Genomic DNA, 19,772 nt, shown 5'->3' with positions numbered 1-19,772 from the left:
TGGGGGTTAGTGAGCGTGGGGGCGTGGTCAAAGGCGCAGGAAAAATATATTCTGTAAAATTTTTCAGTCTTTCACCTTCAGGTAACGACTAACTACATATAAAATAACACAGCTTAAATGGAAAATAAATACAAGTTAATCAATGAGAAATGTAGTATTGTAGATTATGAAACCTCTATTAGTTAATGCACGGCAGAGGTCTGTGTTTGTCACCAAACAGCCACAAAATGTAACCCCGTTCGGTGCTGTGGAGAACAGTCACTTGTATATTTTTAGTTCTATCAGGTCCCAGCCTGTGATAGAAAGCACAGTGAATATCCATGTCATTATTTTTAAACTTGCGTTACACTCGGTATTGAATGGGCTGCTACAAAATGCGCACACAGGTTTAAGATGAAAAAAGTGCTTCCAAAATATTGATTTTAGCAATCCGTAATTAGTGCAATTCTTTTTTATCACTCTGTATTAAAAGCAAGCTTGGCAAGTAGCTCCCTTACAATACCACTCAAAAATAATTTCTCTGTGTCATCAGGAAGCTTTGAGGGATTCCAACCATTACGGCCAATATCGGCTCCTAAGGTCCCTTTAAATGTGCCCATTTACGTTGGCGCACATTTGCATTTCTTTCAACAGCAGGCACCCTGGCAAGAAGGCTTGTTTCTTGTTTAGCTGTCTTCCCCTTCTTTCACAGAATAGGAGACTCTCTGCGTTACACTTCAGCTCAAGCATTTCAATTGTCATAATTAACAGTCCCAGGAGAGCTGTATTTTCACATAAAAGCAGGGAACTGTTTTTCTTATATTAAAAACGTATGGGCACGTCGTGCCCCTCAGATCCCACCCACTTCAACCACTGTACTAATCACAGAAAAGCAGAGAGCATGAGTAAGCAACAAAGTGGTGGAGTTTAAACAAGTGCTTTATTATAAATCGGCATGACAAAGTCGACGGTAATGTAAACAAGTGATTTTGCCTAAATTCGTTTTTTGTTCTTTCTTCAGATTAATGACACTTGTCTAAAATTGTCACACAGAATCGTACCTCATCACTTATATCTTTATGCCATGACATTGAAAATAAATGTTGCCCAATAAAACATGGTATTTACAGCAATTGTGCTAATAAACACATATAAAAGTAACTATTACCGCAGTGCAAAGGTCAAATTCGAGTTTGTTACTAGAGAATAGCTACATTCATATTAGAAAAACACTGTTTACTGTTTCACAGATTGCATGTAACAATTACATTACACAGGGAAACAACTCTCTTAATAGTCAAGGGCTCTTCATCTAACTGCATAAACGTAACCACTTGAATGCTAGTTTTGGTTACATAGATTTGTTCAAACAAATACACACAAAATTGCCATGTTATAAACCATCTTGGCAAATGTGCAGAATATAATACACTATTAATTACCGTTGTTGAGGAAGGAAAGGGGCATTAGTTTGTAGATTTATATAGCCCGGCTAGTAACCCGTGAGGGTATCCAGGCGCGGTCCATGTCCATGGGGAGATTCAGTGGTTTGCCCAGAGTCACAGGATATTGTGCCAACACCGAGACTCGAACCCGGATCTCCAGCTCCAGAGTCAGCAGCTCTGGCTGCTGCCCTACATCCTCCCCATTATGACCTATTCAAGGTTTCACCTCTGTCCAGTCATGGCCCATCACCACACTTAGCAATATTATTACACTGTTCATCTGCATAAAAAACTATAAGATTGACCACATATGGTCACCACCTCCAACATAATGAGCCCATTTGTTACCATTAAAATTTTACAATGATAAGGTTATGGGTCGAGTGGTGACCACAATGTAAATGTTTTAGAGGTTTAACATTCTTAGCTTCAAATGAAAGGTGTACTAATGCATATTTTGTCAGAGAATTTGGAGAGTTTTCCAATGATATAATAATGTAAGCAACAAAACAATTTTATTTGCAAAGTGTAGTGTTTTTCTACATGTATAAATACAGTAATTTATAAAGATCTCAAACTTTGATGTCAAGTTCTAGAATTTCTAAGTTCCTGAAAACTAGAATAATTTATTTAAAATAATGCAATTTTCTACCAATATTATTGAACTATTGCATGTGGGGGGGCGCAAAAGAGAAAGCAATCATAAGGAAGGATTGAATCCGCGAGTTTGACTACAATTAGTGCAGCAGGTGCATTGGCGCTAGGGCGAAGGGTGTACGCAGTGTAACCTAATCATGGTAGTATACAGTCCACGCCCCCATGCTTTGCCTCTGAAAGAAACAAGGAGGAAAGAATCAAGAAAGGCACAGTAAATACAGGAAAAACGTCTCTCTAGGTGAGAAGGGTGGGACAAAGAGTAACAGACTGAGAAGTTAAGACGACAAAATGAGTAAAAGCGATTGGAAAGGTGAGAAAGAGGGGACTAAAACGAAACTATTTCGTATGCCTATAAAATAAAATGCTGCAAAGGAAAATCCTCAAAGACTCAGACATCTGGTAAGAGTTGCTGAGCTTGTAAATAATTCTATAGCAAAAGAAAAAAATATATATTTTACTTCTCATGCTCAATTTGTTTTTCAGGTGCAGCTGCAGTCTTACATAACCTAGTAGGTGGATGAAAAGAACAGATCCCTGTAAAGGGATCCCAGACACAACCTAAGTATGGGTTCTCAAATCAAAATTATTGTTTCCTATAATTTAACAACAATTTAGCAATGTTAGACATTTAAAAAAAAAAAAAACCAATATATTTTCTTTATATCAAGGGATCTAAGTGGGCTGATTCCATCAGGTCTCAGACCGGATTGCAATTAATGACAGACACTGAAATGGGTCCCTATTAGGCCTAAATATTCATGGCCTTAAATTTACTGGTAAAAACACTGATCAATTGGAGTGTAAAAAATGTTAGTGTGATTCACGTTAGTGATTTAGTTCCGGTTTATATTTTTCATGGTTCACTTAATCTTTCAATCGCTAAGAGTGTTGGTCATTTCCAGGATGTTAAGCTTCTGTATTTTTTTTTTTGTGCATCCTATTACTTTTGTATAGTGCATACACTGAACAGAGTCACCTCCAGTTGTTTATAACTGGTGCACAATTTAATGCTCTGTAGTGGAGGCTGAAGGCAGTGTGAGTTTTGCACCATGCATGCCAGGGAGTCAAAAAGTTGTTCAGAATAGATGCTCCGCCAATACCTGGCCTCTCTGCAGAGCACACAAAGCAATGGACACATATTTCAGTTGCAATTGTGATTGTGTGCAAATGTGAGTGAAGAAAGTACACAGTTGTTGAAATATTGTCAAAGCGAAAGTAAAATCAAAATAAATGCAGTACTTACAGGTGAATGGGTGCGTGGGGTATTAATTTGGGGGTGATGAAGTTAAAAAGATGGGAGGAAGTGCATTCAGGAGCGAGTGAAAGGAGGATGCTGAAAAGGAAAGGTATGATGTAAGATATGAAGATGGACGAGATGTGGAGAGAAAAAGGGCAAACGTGTAACAAAGTGACCATAATAGGAGTGATTGAGATACTGAAGAGGACTACCTCGTCCACAGGACTCAGGAATGTTTAAATTTTGTTAGACTGTTAAACATTTTTAATATTAATTATTTTCAACAAAATCATTGTTGTTACTCATTTATCTTAAGCAGCTAACACCATTGACAAAGCCAATAGTCCTGGCTGGTTTTAAGTGTATGTCAGTTGTTGTGCTCTATATCTGGATGCAATAACAAGTCTCAGGAGAGGAACCACAATACCAATCGGGTAGTACACTATGAGAGACAGAGTTTACATGTATAAGCCACACCCAAAATGACATAGGCCACACCCTTGTAGAGAATCCCAAACACACTTTTTACATCCCACTTAAAGCACTGTTTATATCCATTACAACAAATCACACATTATTCCCGCTGCAGTTACTGAAGGTAAGTATTGCATTGCAGGTCAAGTCAAACATCAATACATAGTAGGCCTGGTTCCTGCAAGTGCCCTGTAGGTATGTATACAGGAGTAAAACACCCACAGGAAATGGCACAAGAAACCATGATCGTTGTTTAGTATCCACTTGTACAGTCATAGAAATTACGAGATTCTGCGGTCCCAGTGTTTTGAATTTACTGCACTGGTTACATAATCCAACATCTGCTGCCTATTGTGAATATTTCAACAACAAAAATGCTACTAGTTCAACAGATTAAAACTTACTAAAAATAGTAGCACGTTGTACTGTGAAGTAGTAGACCTTTTAAATCGCTTATTACAATATTCAGGTGTTAGGCTGGTCCTATACTTTAAGTTCACTCATCTTCTGGATTAGAACAAACACACATACAAGTAAAATCAGCACATCGGAGGGCATCAGGGATGGAGAATATATTTTATCTAAAGCTTAACAGATCATAAACAGTCAGTTTGATGGGTCCTATATCAAAATATGGATCTCAGAAAGAGACAGTGGTGGTCAGGGAGGCTTTCTTTGAGGTGCTTCAGTTTGATAGTGTGAATGCTCCTTCCATTAGCTACACATGACCTTCGGGGATGTGTGCTGTGGTTTGTTTTAGCAATTTTATTTTCAATTCTCTGACATTTACATATTCAGTTCCTCCATTGCGACTAAGATTCGGTTCAAGATCCTCCACCGTGCAGTGGTTTGATGGAGTCTGACTGCTGTCAGTCAAGTAGCTTAGATTTGCTCTTTGCTGGAGGCTTACTTGGGTCAGGGGATAGGAAGTGCAGACTTTTCAGTACTAAGATTTGTCCACACAGGACTAATGTGTGTAAAAATGACAACATAAAGAAATAGTGCTGCACATATTATGCCACATTGTGCTGCATAATTTGCCTTTTCCTACAGCATAAGTTCCTCAAAGCTCTATTACAGCAGAGTTGTGTCCTCCTTTGTGACATACTTTCCCTGGCACTGACAATAGGGTATGACCGCAGGCAATGCTCTGCAGGCAGTGTGTAAGACGATCATTAATTAAACATATAACATAATCTCAACTATGATCATATACTACCCTTCACTAAAAAAAATTTTTTAAAGCACATTTCCAGATAAAAACACAGATGAAGTCACTCTATATCTACCAACAAAAACCTAAAACTCACTAGTACAGTAAGCTTTGCAGCCAAAATTTCCCCATGCACTCATATATGACATCATAAATTATATTACTGATGCCATCATTAGAAAAGTCACCATGATATCGACAGCGCAGGCTTTGTTCTCTATGGCCCAAGTACCTGCATGTAGCATGCATGCCTGGCTGCTGGCCTGGCATGTTTGCACACTGCATTTAGCATCAACAGAGCATAGCCATAGCCCATATACTTTAAATGCTACACAGTGTCTGGCCACATGCCATGGCCCCATGATCTGCGGCATTGAGTGCAGCACACACAGGCATGATGGCCTTAAGCCACATCCTGTGATGTCCTGTCAGCTTTACAAATAAGATATGAACACATGTTATTCCATGCCATTTGTTCCATATACCAAGTACAGAGCAACAATAATGTTACTGTTGAGGTCATATGTCAAAAGAATCAGGGATTTAACCAATGATATCATCAGTGAGGTCATGAGCAGTGTAAAAAGGAATGCTGGCTGCAGAAGTTTTGATTGCTTTTTGAAAAGTCAATTTGCTCTTGCCAAAAAGTAATTAAGATTGTGAATTGAAATCATATTGCCTATGCAACAGAAAACATTTTAACAAATGTTACAGACTTTAAAGATAGTTTATGTGATATTTAATAAAGTAACAAAGACTTCATTTGTCAACTATTTTTTTAAGTGAATTTAGAGATACTTGCATATTGATATATAGGTTAAGTTATGAATACTTCCATTTGATTATAATTTACTTTCTCGGATTCATATATTTCCAGGAAAATGTAACCTCAAAACCATCCATTTCTAGGTTGTCCAAGTGCACACTGGATGTGTGTTGTACAGGTGCACACTAGACCAACTGGCTCCTAATATCTTTCCCTCTGGGTCTGCTACTTCCCACAGATGGTTCACTTAGGATATCCCATCCATCATCTCAAAAGCTGAATTTCTAAAGGGTTACTTAATCACGGAGAAAAGGCGATCATGCAGTTTGCAATCTCTCAAAATATAAGGCACAGCGGAAGCTGCGTATCTCAGCCACATCCCAGAGGTACTGCAAAAATGTTACACAAAGCTTCCTCCCCGTGATTCTCCCTCATCAGGAAAGCCTGATGAGGCTACCATTTTAGGCTGGATCTGGTACAGTGACGATTGGGTCAACGATTGGGTCAACAATTGGTCTCTAGAACACCCAAGACTATCCTGTCTTCCGCAACATCGACCTAAGAGTTGTATTGTACTCTTTGGCTGATGTCATCGTTCTCACAGTGACGAGCTAAGTAGAGAGCTAGTGAAACAGAAAGGGCTCTTTTCAGACTAAGACTAGACCTCAGTGTGGTACCTTACCACCCCCCGCCCCCCCGCCACCCAATAAAATACAACAAAAAGCAAAAAGAGTTTGAGGTCAAATCATAAAAAAAATAAGTTTCGAAACATGTTGGGTAAGTTAGAGTTTCTCATTGTATTCTAAGAAATACAATATTGGTTTCTTCACCTCAAATAAAGTGTTGAGTACTTTACAGAATACATCTGATCTATTGGATTCAATAATCTTTTGAAAAATTGAAGTTGTCTCACTGACAAACTAAGTGTGTATGAATTATATGGTCTTACACTCTATGTCTTTTTATACATTCCTATCATATGTGGCCTGGTTTGTGCTATCAATACAATAACCAAGATGTTTTTCTAGTAATTGTTTTTTTTGTCTCAAGGTGAAAATAAATTCAAAATAGGTGGATGTTGGGAGATGTTCTCAGAAACAGGTTGACTACTTACCACTCTTTGGTGGCATTTTAAAGAGACATTTAAAACACTAAGACAGAAATCAACCACTTCTTGTAACATCTTCCAACTTCATATTCTGGCTCTCCATGAAGGAGGAAAGAATGAAAGCATGCAGAGTGGCAGCTATAGTATAGTGTACTGTTGTACACAGTTAAGTATCAACAAGGGCATGTTTTCCCCCTGCGGGAACAGCGTACGCTATTCAGGCTTCACTTATGTTTTCGAGTACACCATTCAGCACCCCAAAGTGGAAAACAAGCCCATTGATAATTCTGGCCCGCGGACATTCTATGTGTTTGACATGTATTGTAACTTCTTTCTTGTGGTAAGAGGCTTTAAATCAGTGTATTCATAATGCACGAGTGCACACATACATGTTTAAAAAACAGTCACTCAGCTCTGTTTTGCACTCCTTGCCCAAAAATTACTCATATTGGTGTCAGTTGTTAATTATTTCTGGCTTAACCTCGTTTAGACTCCGATCACTATTCACAGTTTTGGAATTAATTTGTAGAACCGTTTAGTATGGGCTAGCACTTCTCATTTAACAGTTATCTACGAGCTCACACTTCGTAATCTTTTTCCTTTCGATACAGCAGTATGCTGGAGGAAGCCATTTTAGTTAGGAAATACCCAAGAAGCTTCAGATACTATTTAAACCTTTATGTGCAGGAGTATCTGTGCAAGTTCTGTAAAGTGTAATTCGGTGTGCAAAGTTAGGTCTCGGTTTTGATCAGTTCACCTATCCAATCAGTTTTTGTGGCATTATAGGTTCCGATCAAGCAATGAGGGCGTCACATGCCCAATATTCTCAGAAGTGATCAGTGTCAAGTACAATTACATGATCATACATTATTTTTTGCCATGAACTCAGCCCTTTGCTGTCCCCAATGATTCTCCTTGGCTGAACCACGCACTTACCCAGTGGTGATATCTACGTCTTCAGTGAGAATGGGCTTATTCGGCAGGTCGCCGTCGCTCATGTAGCCCGACTTTATATCACTATCATCTGGATCCAGGGACTCAATCAGCTCCAAGCGGGAGATGTGGCTGAGCTTACTGGGGCTGCGCATGGGCATGGTGTGAGAATAGTGGCCGCGTTCTCCATGCATGTACCAGCTGGGGTTCGCCCCCTCATTCCGACAGCCCCCGCCCACCGAAGGGGCCTCACCAGCCTGCAGGCGGGGGCTGGACTGGCCATAACGCCAAGAGATTGGAGAGGAGCGGTTGGATAGGCTAGAAATGCTGCGGGGGTTCGCTTCATCGCTGTCATAGCAGATCATTTCCAAGGAGCTGCATAAAAGAAAAAAAAGAAAGCACAGAAAAATTCGATGATGTTCATAGAAATATACCACATATGAGGAGATGGAACTGTCAAGCAAGGTGCACAGCAAGGAGGTCTGAAACAAGAATGCAAAGGGGAACACAAGACAGCAGCCCTCTGCCTGTAGGGGAGCAGTGATAGCAGATAAAAGTAAGCAGTGGTTGCCGGTAATTCAAGCAAGTAGGGAGTGGGCGTGCCAGACAACCACACATGCACACTCACTCACACCCATGCATTCATATGTGTGCACACATTCACCCACCTTTCACAAGCACATATATGTGGACATACTCCCATTCACAACACACACTCACAAATACACATACAATCATACATACACACATGTACGCTCTAAACATAAAAAAAAAGAAAACTTACTGGCCTGCAGCAGTGATCTCAGGTGGAGGGGGAAGCCTCAGTGGTTCTGTATGATAGGGACTGCCATTTCCACTCATTGACCAACTTTGTTATGGGTCAGCCAATGAGGAGGTGTGGAAGTCCCTCACTCGTCACAGAGTGGGATAGGGTCAGTGAGACTGCAAATCTCGCCCCACTCGAACTAGCTTCACATGACTGATGGACAGTACGCCATGGGCACTTCAGGGCTTAAAACTGAAGTGCCCAGGTCCGAGGCCATCAGTGATGCTTCCACTCATCATGAGAAGGAGGACCACCAAGTGCATAGCTAGGCTGAGGAGGTCACACCGACAGGGTTGCGACATCTTCAGCCTGGTAAAGTTCAGCACAGGCAGTCAGGCACAGGCACATTTTGCACACGTACAGCGCTCTGTTGCCTGACTGGAACATGAAGAGTGTCAGCCAGGCTGACCTTACCTCAGCCTGACAGGCACTCTTCATGTTTGGAAAAACGTTGGGGGGTGGGCCTCTCTGCCCTGAAGGACAGCCCGCTCCCACCTGCCAGTAAGGAAAGGGAAGGCTTGGAGAAAGAAGAGGGAGGGAGATGCTAGGGGCTGAATCATAGAACGTTTGTGGCATGGGAAATGAGATAGAGCGCCAGATTTTAAACAGTAGACTTGTTCCTAGTCAGAGGAAAGGGAGGGAAGTGCTTTTACGTGGCCTTGCACTAGGTATGAGCAGAGAGGCAGTAAGGGCTAGTAAGCCACGGGCATAAGTCACTGAAGATGGCATGTGTAATCTATACCAAACTAGTGATTGTGTGTTTCATCCATTATGTACTGAAAATAGCTGGCGATTCTGTGCACAGTATACCAACTGCTGTGCCCTTCCAGCTGATGGGCAGTGCTGATTGTCCGTTCGGTCTGAGTAAAGGGTCAGATATAAATGCCTTGAAGATACCACAACACATGAACTTTGACTGGCAAAATAATTACAAAATGTTTCCTAAAACATACACAGGCTGGCAGCAAAGCTCTGTTTTGGAAAGGGTGCTTAAAAACTACTGAATGAGTGACATTAGTGAGCATTAAAGGAAACTATATTTGCAATCCAAATACATAAAATCAAAAAGAAAGTAAGAAGTAAGCCAAAACCTAAACATCAGAACGAAAAATAAGAAAAGCTGCTACTTCTAGCCAGAACACAAAACAAATCTTGACAACAACTGAGAAATGCTAGTCTGGTCAACGATTGCTCATGCACGAGGTGGTACCAATGGAGTCATCTGTGAAACAGGTCCGAGTTTAATGAGGCAGCACGGGACCAGAGGTCTGGGAAGTTGGTTAAACTTTCAACATTTATTTTTACTCCCTCCCCCTCTATATTAGGTAACTAAACAATTTGTAACATAAAATGCGATTTAATCCTCACCTACCCCCCCCCCCCAAAAAACAAAAAAAAATAAAACCTGTATTTAGTGGGAGAGTTGTCCTACCAAACCCTTTAGGTGGGAGAATATCTCTGCCTTATTAGCTGGAAACTTTGGCCACAGGCGCGGTTGTAAGAAGTCCACAAACATACCAGTTTAATACAGTTGTAGGCTCCACACAACTCAGCAGGGTAAGTTTAAATTGAATCACAAGAAACATACTAGATACAAATGTTTTTGTGAATGAACTTACAACGGCACTCCTGCATTATCCAGACATGCCGCTGTTGCTACTGAATCCTGAGCGGCAGGTCAGTGAGTGGTCATTATTGATCATGTGTCTCTGGTTGCTTCTGGAGAGGTTTGGTACAGGCACTTACATACGTGCACTGCTATTCCTAAGCGCCAGGCATCACTGGAGATTGCACTACACTGCATCCATTTATGAGCTGCTAACACTCAATGTTTTCCACTAGAACGGTCATGAAATCATACATCGATTTACAATGCTAGATATTGGTAGGAGATGGGGGTCTATTTATCCTGAACAAGCTACCCCGACCTACCACTTGCTCTCAATGACATCATGCCTGCTCTCAACCCATGACTGATCGCCACACTTGCATGTGGTAAGCTCCATAAGTGCCCTTTAAGCTCCAGAGTGGAGTTTAAAGGGACTGTCTTTATGACTGACTGGCAAGGAGAGAGGGATTTTGAGTTGAAGGAGGAAACACCAGAGAATGAGAGGTTGCAGAGGTATTTCAAAACTACAATTCAGGAACGCCTGCTCTCAGTAAAGGCATATACCACAAAGTGATTTCTCAGATGACACAAATCTCAGAAGGATCTTGCACAGCAGAGCTAGATATGACAATTGTTGCCACCATTTTACTAATTGTGCAGCACCTTTATCTACAACACAATGCACGTTTCCATCTGAAACAAACACAAAGCTATTTATTCCAGAATTTCCTACAGCTCTCACTGGGCCCGAAGCTGCCAGAATGCTTTACAACATGGCAATTAAAGTTATATACAACGACAAAAATAAGAACACAAATACAATAGCAGTAGATTCTAACTTAATTTATCACACAAAACCCAGAGTAATAAGATATTTACATCATTCTGAAAGCTCAGCGGAGTGGGCCGGTTAGCAGACTACCGTGGGGGGTGTTAAGGAGATCCGTCTTACCACAAGGGCACGGAGGGGTAAAGCTTCAATCAAAGGAAAATCAAGCTCATGATGGGATAAAGCTCTCTTTCGAGGGACCAATAAACAACATTGGCGCATCGACTCGTTGGTTGAGCAAATTTATTGACGGTATCAATGCATGCTTTTTGTGATTATTTATTGACCATGGAGAAGCAATACCAATAGTGAAGTAGACCTACAATGACATGCCACTGGATGATGACTTAACAGGCGAGTGTACATCAAATGCCATTTCTGTGCCATATAGTATACAGAGTGCAGGACACAATGTCCTCCATGTGACCCTAACCTCTTGGAATGTGAATCATGTGTGTGCTTTCACACCAGGATCCAGTCGCACTGTGGCTCGTACTACAGAGAATGAAGAATTGATCTTAGATCAGGAGACAGCGTCCTCTAGTACAACAGATCAGAGAGTTCCTGCCAGATCTAAAAATAAGAATTTAATGACCTCCTTTCAATAAAGACATTGCCCTTCACTGTATTGAACGCAAGCTTTGGAGACATACTGCTGCAAGCTACTTTGAAGGTGAGAATGTTCTTGACAGTGCCACAGGAACATCTGAGACATCCTCTACAAAGCCACTGTGATATTAGAACTACAACCCCTAGGGTTTAATTCAGCTAATATAGATCCCTGGGAGTCCATGTTGCGATTTTGAGTGCAGGAGCAAAGGATCTTTACAGGAGTCTTTGTGCAGGAGACAATGGTCTCTGATGCCTGGACCTGGGACATCATCTTGGGGAATCTGCATTCCTGCACCCCACAGAGTCACGTGTTTTAGAGTTCTTGCTGGATTCTAATGGTACAGTGCATCCCCTTCCCACATTATACCAAGTTTATTCATAAGCTGAGACGGTCAGTCTGGGCAGCTGACAAGGGAAGTGGGATGCAAGCGTTCTGAAGCCTTACCTGTGCGACACGGCTGACCCCCGCAAACTGGACATGGTATCCTCCAGATTCTGTCGAAGGTCCAGGACATTCTGTACGGTCCGCTTCCGCTGGGACTCTGGGTCTGTGGGATTAAACAGAATACAATGAAATGGAGGAACAGGCAGCCTTTTGCTCAGTGTAGTGAGCAGTTTGTCAGGTACATAAAACATCTGAATAAACATAGTAGTCCAGGGAACGCCACAAAATATTTACAATTCACACCACTCATGCTTTCAGTTTCTAGAAACAGTAAGGGGCTTTCAAAAGCCGAACGTACATGTATGCATGTGTAGATGACCGGTGCTTGCGTTTATTATTACCATCTACAAACCATTTACAGTAAAATATCTCCATGGTAACCTCGTGTGGTGCCAAACGTTAGTCGATTTAGGCTTCTATTCTGCTCACCCTACCCCACAGTTAGGTAGGCTGTCCAAGTCAACAAAATATTAGTAGCTAAAATCTGGGTGAGCAAGAGCACTACTTGCTTCAAGTTTTAACTAGACTGTCAGCCAAAGTCATTGCTCGTTTGAAGTTGTAAATATGCATCCAGGCAATTACATTGGTTAATTTATACCGAAGATGTGAAGCCAGCTAGCTCTGTGTGTACATTACCGCAATTAAGCAAATGCCCAGCCTCACAAATCTCGTTTCTACGCTCTGGGAATTGCTTCTGATGCTGCTTCTCTCTCCGGTGTCTTGGGGCTTTGACATAAGACCTGAGAGGACCTGAGGATGGGAGGAAGGAGACCCAGCAAAGGATCTAAAGAAACAATCAGGCCACAACAGACAAGAAGGGCGAGGCTCTGGACTGCCATCGAGGAGGGGATGCAGCATGCGCGCTAACCTTGGGAGCGCTATACACAGTCAATTGTATCACCAAGAAGGAGAGAGCATATTCAAACCAGCTCAGAGGTTCGGGCGAAGGCCGATTGAGAGGGGGGGGGGGGGGGGTACCCAGAGAGGCGTAACAAGCAGAAGAAAGGGCCTCTCATACTTTTCAAAGACCATAACATATTGCAGCACCTGCGCTAGTATAGTATTTTAATTTACCCTACTGATAGACTCTAAAACATTGATTGATACAAGATAGGGCTATGGAACAAAGCGAAATCCCACTTTCATTCATACACCATCACTACCCCAAAAGGGAGCATCATGGGCCATCATACTGATAGGACAGAACTGCAGACTACATGACAGTCCCTCATACACCCGGATGGGCAGGGTAGGCAGAAGCACAGACCCTTGTACTGCCTAATGGGGTTGGTACAAACCCCAAAGTCTCAGAGATCTTAAGACAATGTGGTGATGTGGGATAAGAAAGAACAATCCCTCAAACATGCTGAAGAGAAGAGACCCAGCATCACGATATCTCACATCTAGATGGGGAGGAGGGTGGTATTCAACTGAATATTGAATATGCTACTTACCAGTATGCATCTGTTCTTGGCATGTAGGGCTGCTGACATTCATATCTGTGCATAGATCGCCGCCTAGTGTTGGGTCCGGATGTTTGCACGTTGTTGTCCTGGAAGAGTCTTCGAAGTATCCTTGGATAGGTGACTCCTCCCCTGGACTACAGTGCGCATGGGCATCCTCTCCATCCTCAGATTGTTTTTCGCCATTGTGGCAGTGATGGAGTAGATACAGAAAGTGATGACCATGCTTGCAATAATTCTGAGAGCTGCAGCTGCGACAGGCGCCGGGGAGGAGGGAGGGCGATATGAATGTCAGCAGCCCTACATGCCAAGAACAGATGCATACTGGTAAGTAGCATATTCAGTTCGAGGCATGTGGGCTGCTGAATTCATATCTGTGCATAGAATACATAGCAGTGCCCTCTATTGGCGGCGGCTACCCGTGCCAGCTGCAGCGGTCTGAAAAAGTGTTTTGAGAACAGCCTGTCCTACAGCTGCCTGCTGTTTTGACTGCACATCTACGCAATAGTGTTTTGTAAATGTGTGTGTAGTGGACCATGTGGCTGCTCTGCATATATCATGCAGGGGAATGTTTCCTAGGAAGGCCATGGAAGCCCCCAACTTGCGTGTTGAGTGGGCTCGTGGTGGAATAGTTAATGTGCGTTTTGCCTTTTGATAACAGATTTGAATACACTTAACTATCCATCTGGCTATCCCTGCTTTGGAGATGGCGTTACCTTTGTGGTGTGGGGCAAAGGCAACGAACAGTTGTTTTGTCTTCCTGAAGGGTTTAGTCCTGTCGATGTAGTACATGAGGGCCCTCCGTACATCTAGTGTATGTAATGCCCTCTCTGCAACAGTTTGTGGGTTTTGGAAGAAAACGGGCAGTTCAATAGTCTGGTTCATGTGGAACTGCGATATTACCTTGGGCATGAATTTGGGGTTGGTACGTAGTACGACCCTGTTGGCGTGAACCCGAATAAATGGCTCTTGAACGGTTAGTGCCTGGAGTTCACTAACTCTTCTTAGGGAAGTGATCGCTACCAGGAAGGCTACTTTCCAGGTAAGGAATTGAATCTCGCATGAGTGTAGAGGTTCAAAGGGTGGACCCATCAGGCGTGTGAGGACCAAGTTGAGGTTCCACATTGGAGCCGGTGGGTGACTAGGTGGAATGACTCGTTTGAGTCCTTCCAAGAATGCTTTGATGGCAGGCACTCTGAAGAGAGAGAGGTGCTGCCTGGTTTGCAGATAGGCTGATATTGCGGTCAAATGGACCCGTATAGAGGTGTACGCCAGATTGCATCGGTATAGGTGTAAGAGGTAACATATGATGTTGTGGATGGATGCGTCCAGCGGGTTAATGTCATTATTACCGCAATAAATGACGAACCGTTTCCATTTGGCTGCATAGCAAGCTCTTGTAGTGGGTCTCCTGGCCTCCTTGATGATGTCCATACAGTCAGGTGGCAGATTGAGATAGCCAAACTCTAGGACTTCAGGAGCCAGATCGCCAGGTTCAGCTGTTGCGGATCTGGGTGCTGAACCTCTCCATGGTTCTGCGTCAAATGCGCGGGTTTGATCCGCAGCCTTTGATGCGGTACCACGGAAAGTTCGAGGAAGGTGGTGTACCACGGCTGGCGTGCCCACGTGGGAGCAACTAGGACGAGTGTCAGGGAGTGTTGTCGGAGTTTGCGAGCCACCAGCGGTATCAACGGTGCTGGAGGAAAAGCGTACGCAAATTTGCCGGACCAGTTCATCCATATCGCATTGCCCTGCGACTGCGGGTGTGGGAATCTGGCGGCGAAGCTTTGGCATTTTGCGTTTTCGCTTGTCGCGAATAGGTCTATTTCTGGGTGACCCCACTGCTGGAAGTACGGTTGGAGTACCGATGGGTGTAACTCCCACTCGTGCATCTGGTGGCTGTGTCTGCTGAGCAGATCCGCCATCTGGTTGTCCTTGCCGGGGAGGTGTTCCGCCATGAGGAACATGTTCCTCTGAATGGCCCACTTCCACATGCTCTGAGCCAGATGAGACAACTGTGGAGAGTGTGTCCCTCCCTGCTTCTGTATGTAGTACATTGCGGTCATGTTGTCCGTCCGGATCAACACGACCTTGTTGCACAGATGTACTTTGAAAGCCTTCATGGCCAGGAAGATTGCCATCAGTTCCAGAAGGTTGATGTGCATCTTCTTCTGTTGTGTCGTCCATAGTCCCTGCACTGTGTAGTGGAGTACATGAGCTCCCCATCCCTGGAGAGACGCGTCCGCTGTCAGTACTATTTGTGGAACAGGCTCTTGGAACGGTCGGCCCTTGCAAAGGTTTTGTGGATTCCACCAATGCAGAGAGTTGTATGCCCGACCGCTCACCAACACTAGGTCTTTCAACTGTCCTTGAGCCTGATTCCACTGACGTGCTAGGCACTCCTGAAGTGGGCGCATATGTAATCTCGCGTGCGGGACTATGAAGATGCAGGAGGCCATCATGCCTATCAACTGCATAAACACTCGCGCTGGAAGCGAGTGGTTGGGTCTGAACTTGGAGATCAGCGCTTGTATGCCGTTGATCCTCACTAAATTTGGCTGAGCTGTGGCCGCCAGAGTGTCTATAGTCGCACCTAGGTACTGTTGTACGTGTGCGGGCTGGAGATGAGACTTTGGGTAATTTAGTGAGAATCCCAGACTGTGAAGAAGGTGAATGGTACGGGACACGTGGCTTGCACATTGCTGGGCCGATCTCGCTTGAACGAGCCAGTCGTCTAGGTAGGGGTAGACGTGTATGTGCTGTCTCCGTAAATGTGCCGCCACCGTAGCTAGGCACTTTGTGAAAACCCTGGGCGCTGTTGTCACGCCGAAGGGAAGGACTTTGAACTGATAGTGCTGCCCTTGAACAGTGAACCTGAGGTATTTTTTGTGTGAGGGGTGGATGGGTATGTGAAAATACGCATCCTTGAGGTCCAGTGATGCTAGGAAGTCTCCCTGCTGGAGAAGCGGAAGGACTTGCTGTAGAGTGAGCATGTGAAAGTGCTCCGAAAGAATGTACTGGTTCAGGGGTCTCAGGTCTAATATAGGCCTGAGCGACCCGTCCTTTTTTGGAATTAAGAAGTAGAGGGAGTAAACCCCCGTGCCCCGCTCGTGGACGGGTACGACCTCGATAGCGCCTTTTAGAAGCATACTTTCTACCTCTTGCTGTAAGAGCGTCAAGTGCTCTGAAGACATAGGACGGTTTCTTGGTGGTATTGTGGGTGGAGTGGAAGTTAACTCCAGACAGTAACCGTATTTTATAATATCTTTGACCCACCTGTCCGTGGTGATGGAGTTCCACGTGGACAGGAACCGTTGTAGCCTTCCCCCGACAGGTGTTATGTGGTCGGGAGGAAGGGAGAGGGCGTCACTGCTTGTTCTTGGGGGAGGACCTGGTGTTGCCGTAGCCACGTCCTCTGCCCTTGGTACTGGAGCCACGATAGCCACCTCGGGTGTTCTTATCGTAGGTGGTCTGCGTATTACCCTTGTTATATGTTTGTTGTGACCCCTGTCCTCTGCCTGCTCCCTTGTTTCCGGGGCGACGAAAGGAGCCGCTCCGAAAGGACTGAGTTTGTAGGGCGCCCATGGACTTTGCAGTGTCCGTGTCCTTTTTTATCTTCTCGAGGGTGGCGTCAACCTCAGGCCCGAACAAAAAGTCGGGGTTGACAGGCTGATTAAGGATATTGTTTTGTACCTCAGGCTTGAATCCTGAGATACGTAGCCAGGCGTGACGTCGTAGGATGACGCTAGTGTTGATGGCCCTGGCAGCCGTGTCAGCAGCGTCTAGTGCACATTTGATGGCAGCATTTGTGAGTAGCTGTCCCTCTCTGATAAGGATTTCTGCACCTTCTTTGTAGGGGTCAGGGAGGTGTTGAAGGAGTTGCTCCATTGTGTCATAGTGCGCCCTATCGTAGCGAGCGAGGAGCGCTTGAGTGTTAGCTATGCGCCATATGCTTGCAGCTTGTGCGGCAACTCGCTTGCCGGAGGTCTCCAGCACCTTGGACTCCTTGTCCGGGGGAGGAGCGTCACCCGTTGTCTGCGAGTGTGCCCTCTTGCGGGCATTCGCCACAACGATGGAGTCGAGTGGTAATTGTCCTCTGATGTAAGTAGGATCCCCAGGTGCTGATCTGTATTTCTTATCGATCCTGGGGTTTATCACTCGTGCCCTGGTGGGTTCCCTGAAAATGTCAGTGGCTGGCTTAAGGACCCCCTTCAACATTGGCAGAGTCTTTACATGTCTTTCTGAGGATGCAAAGGTGTCCATTAGAAAGTCATCTTCGATGATATCAGAGTGAAGCTGTACATCATGGTTGTTCGCCGCCCGTTCAATCAGAGCGTTGAACGCCGCAGTATCCTCTGTGGGTGACGTTTTTGCCCCATATAGTTGTGGGTCCTGTGCATCAAGAGGTGCACTGGGGTCTGCAGGGTCGCCCCAAGTTTGGTCAGGGTCCTGCTGGTCATCAGGGTCCGTGTCCACATGGTAGGGGACTTGTTCACCCATGTAGTCCTCCAATGCATCCGTGTCGGAGCGTGTGGGGGAGGCCCGGTGTGGATCCTGGTAGGGTGAATGAAAGGGTTCATACAGGAGAGGTTCTGTGTCCACAGGCAGCTTCCTCTTTAGCGGGATCCTGAAAGGTTCCAATGGCGGTTCCGAAGTTATCCTTCGGTCGTGGAGAATCATCCTGCCAGTGTCGGCGTCGATGACGCGTGACGGTGACGGCTCGACAGGCGTAACCGCAGTTTTGGTGGCCTGTGTCCTGAGTTGAAACGCCTTCGGGATTGTGGATGGAGGCAAGCCGAAGGTAATGCTGGTCGGCACCGACGAAACCGCTGGATCGATCGAACCCGACTGGTCCTGGAGGGCAGCCTTGGTTTTGCAGCCTGGCATTGCGCCAGGCCGTACTCGGGGCGCCTTAGAGGTCGTGGCCCCCGCCAGGGTCGTCGAGGCGGCTGCAGATATCTTCTGCGCCCGTGGTGCATCGAGCCGAGGTGCGGAGATCACCGTCGACGTCTTCGACACGTGAGGTTTCGGTGTCGTCGAGGGGGTGCTGCGAGGCGTAGCAGGCGGGACGGCCCTCGGTGTCGGTGGCGTCGACGCCGGTAACCGAGCAGGTTTTTCGGCGCCGATGGCCTTCTTCCGTTTGTCGACTCCCATGTCGCCCGTCTCGAGTTCGGCACCGAAGTCCCCCTTGGTGCGGTCGGTGCCGACACGGTGCGCCGGCGTCGAAGGTGTTGAAGGCCTCGATCCGACTAGCGCCACTTTCAGTTTCGGTTTCGTAGGAACCTGAGCAGCTTTCGGTTTCGGTTTCGTGGAAGGGAAACCAGCTGGCTTAAGCGGTAATGGCTGCCGCTGAACGTCCGAGGCCGGGCCCGAGGGCGGGGCCGAAGGACTGCGTGATAGGTCTCGGGTAAGGCCCGAAGGCGATCCCTCGACCGGAGCCATAGTCTGTGGCACTGGTGAATTCTCGGTTTGAACAGGTAGGCCTTGTTCATCATCGGAGCTACTCTCTTCGGCCCCTAAGGCCTCCTCGTCGTCTCCTACCTCGGTGTCGTCTTCACCTCTGTGGAAGAGTGACTCGTCGGCCTCGTCCGATCCGGGTTCTTGGTCGGAAACGGGACTGGAGGGTAAGACTTCTACTTCTTCGACGTCGTCCGCGTCGTCGAAGATGTCAGCTGGGGCCGGTGCCGCGTGCTGCGCTTCGAGCCTCGCCGCTCGACGATTCCGCAGAGTCTTCTTTGAACGGAACCGGGCACAGGCCATACATGTCGACTCGTCGTGGTCCGGCGAAAGGCATTTGTTGCACACCGGATGGACGTCGATGTGTGGGTACTTCGCATTACATACCGGACACCTTTTGAATGGCGTCCTCGATTCCATCGTCGAAGTAGTTGATGGACAGGTAAATGCGAACAAAGTCGGTGCTGGAAGTTAGTAAACTAACAGAGAGTATCGAAAACCGATCGATAAACAGTACCGACGCGAACTAAAGGCCTCGACAAAATTTTTTCCTAACTTGAGCTAAGATAGCACATCCGAACCCAATGGCGGAAAAAAACAATCTGAGGATGGAGAGGATGCCCATGCGCACTGTAGTCCAGGGGAGGAGTCACCTATCCAAGGATACTTCGAAGACTCTTCCAGGACAACAACGTGCAAACATCCGGACCCAACACTAG

General features: G+C 45.4%; 1 protein-coding gene across 13 annotated transcripts in view; it reads right to left on the bottom strand.

Moving 5' to 3' along the window:
* NAV1 (neuron navigator 1) overlaps positions 1 to 19,772 on the bottom strand; it is a 2,160,095-nt gene that overhangs the window by 1,051,114 nt on the left and 1,089,209 nt on the right. For all 13 annotated transcript variants that reach the window (XM_085644319.1, XM_085644290.1, XM_085644280.1 and 10 more), the window contains 2 exons: positions 12,134 to 12,236; positions 7,816 to 8,187 (listed from right to left, as the gene is read on the bottom strand). In XM_085644319.1, coding sequence (XP_085500445.1) covers positions 7,816 to 8,187; positions 12,134 to 12,236 — 475 coding nt within the window. The remainder of the gene's footprint in view (positions 1 to 7,815; positions 8,188 to 12,133; positions 12,237 to 19,772) is intronic.

This window comes from Triturus cristatus, chromosome 1_1, assembly GCF_964204655.1.
Source record: "Triturus cristatus chromosome 1_1, aTriCri1.1, whole genome shotgun sequence".
NCBI lineage: Eukaryota > Metazoa > Chordata > Amphibia > Caudata > Salamandridae > Triturus > Triturus cristatus.
The sequence above is the reverse complement of the archived record's forward strand: the minus strand, read 5'-3'. Positions and strand labels throughout refer to the sequence as shown.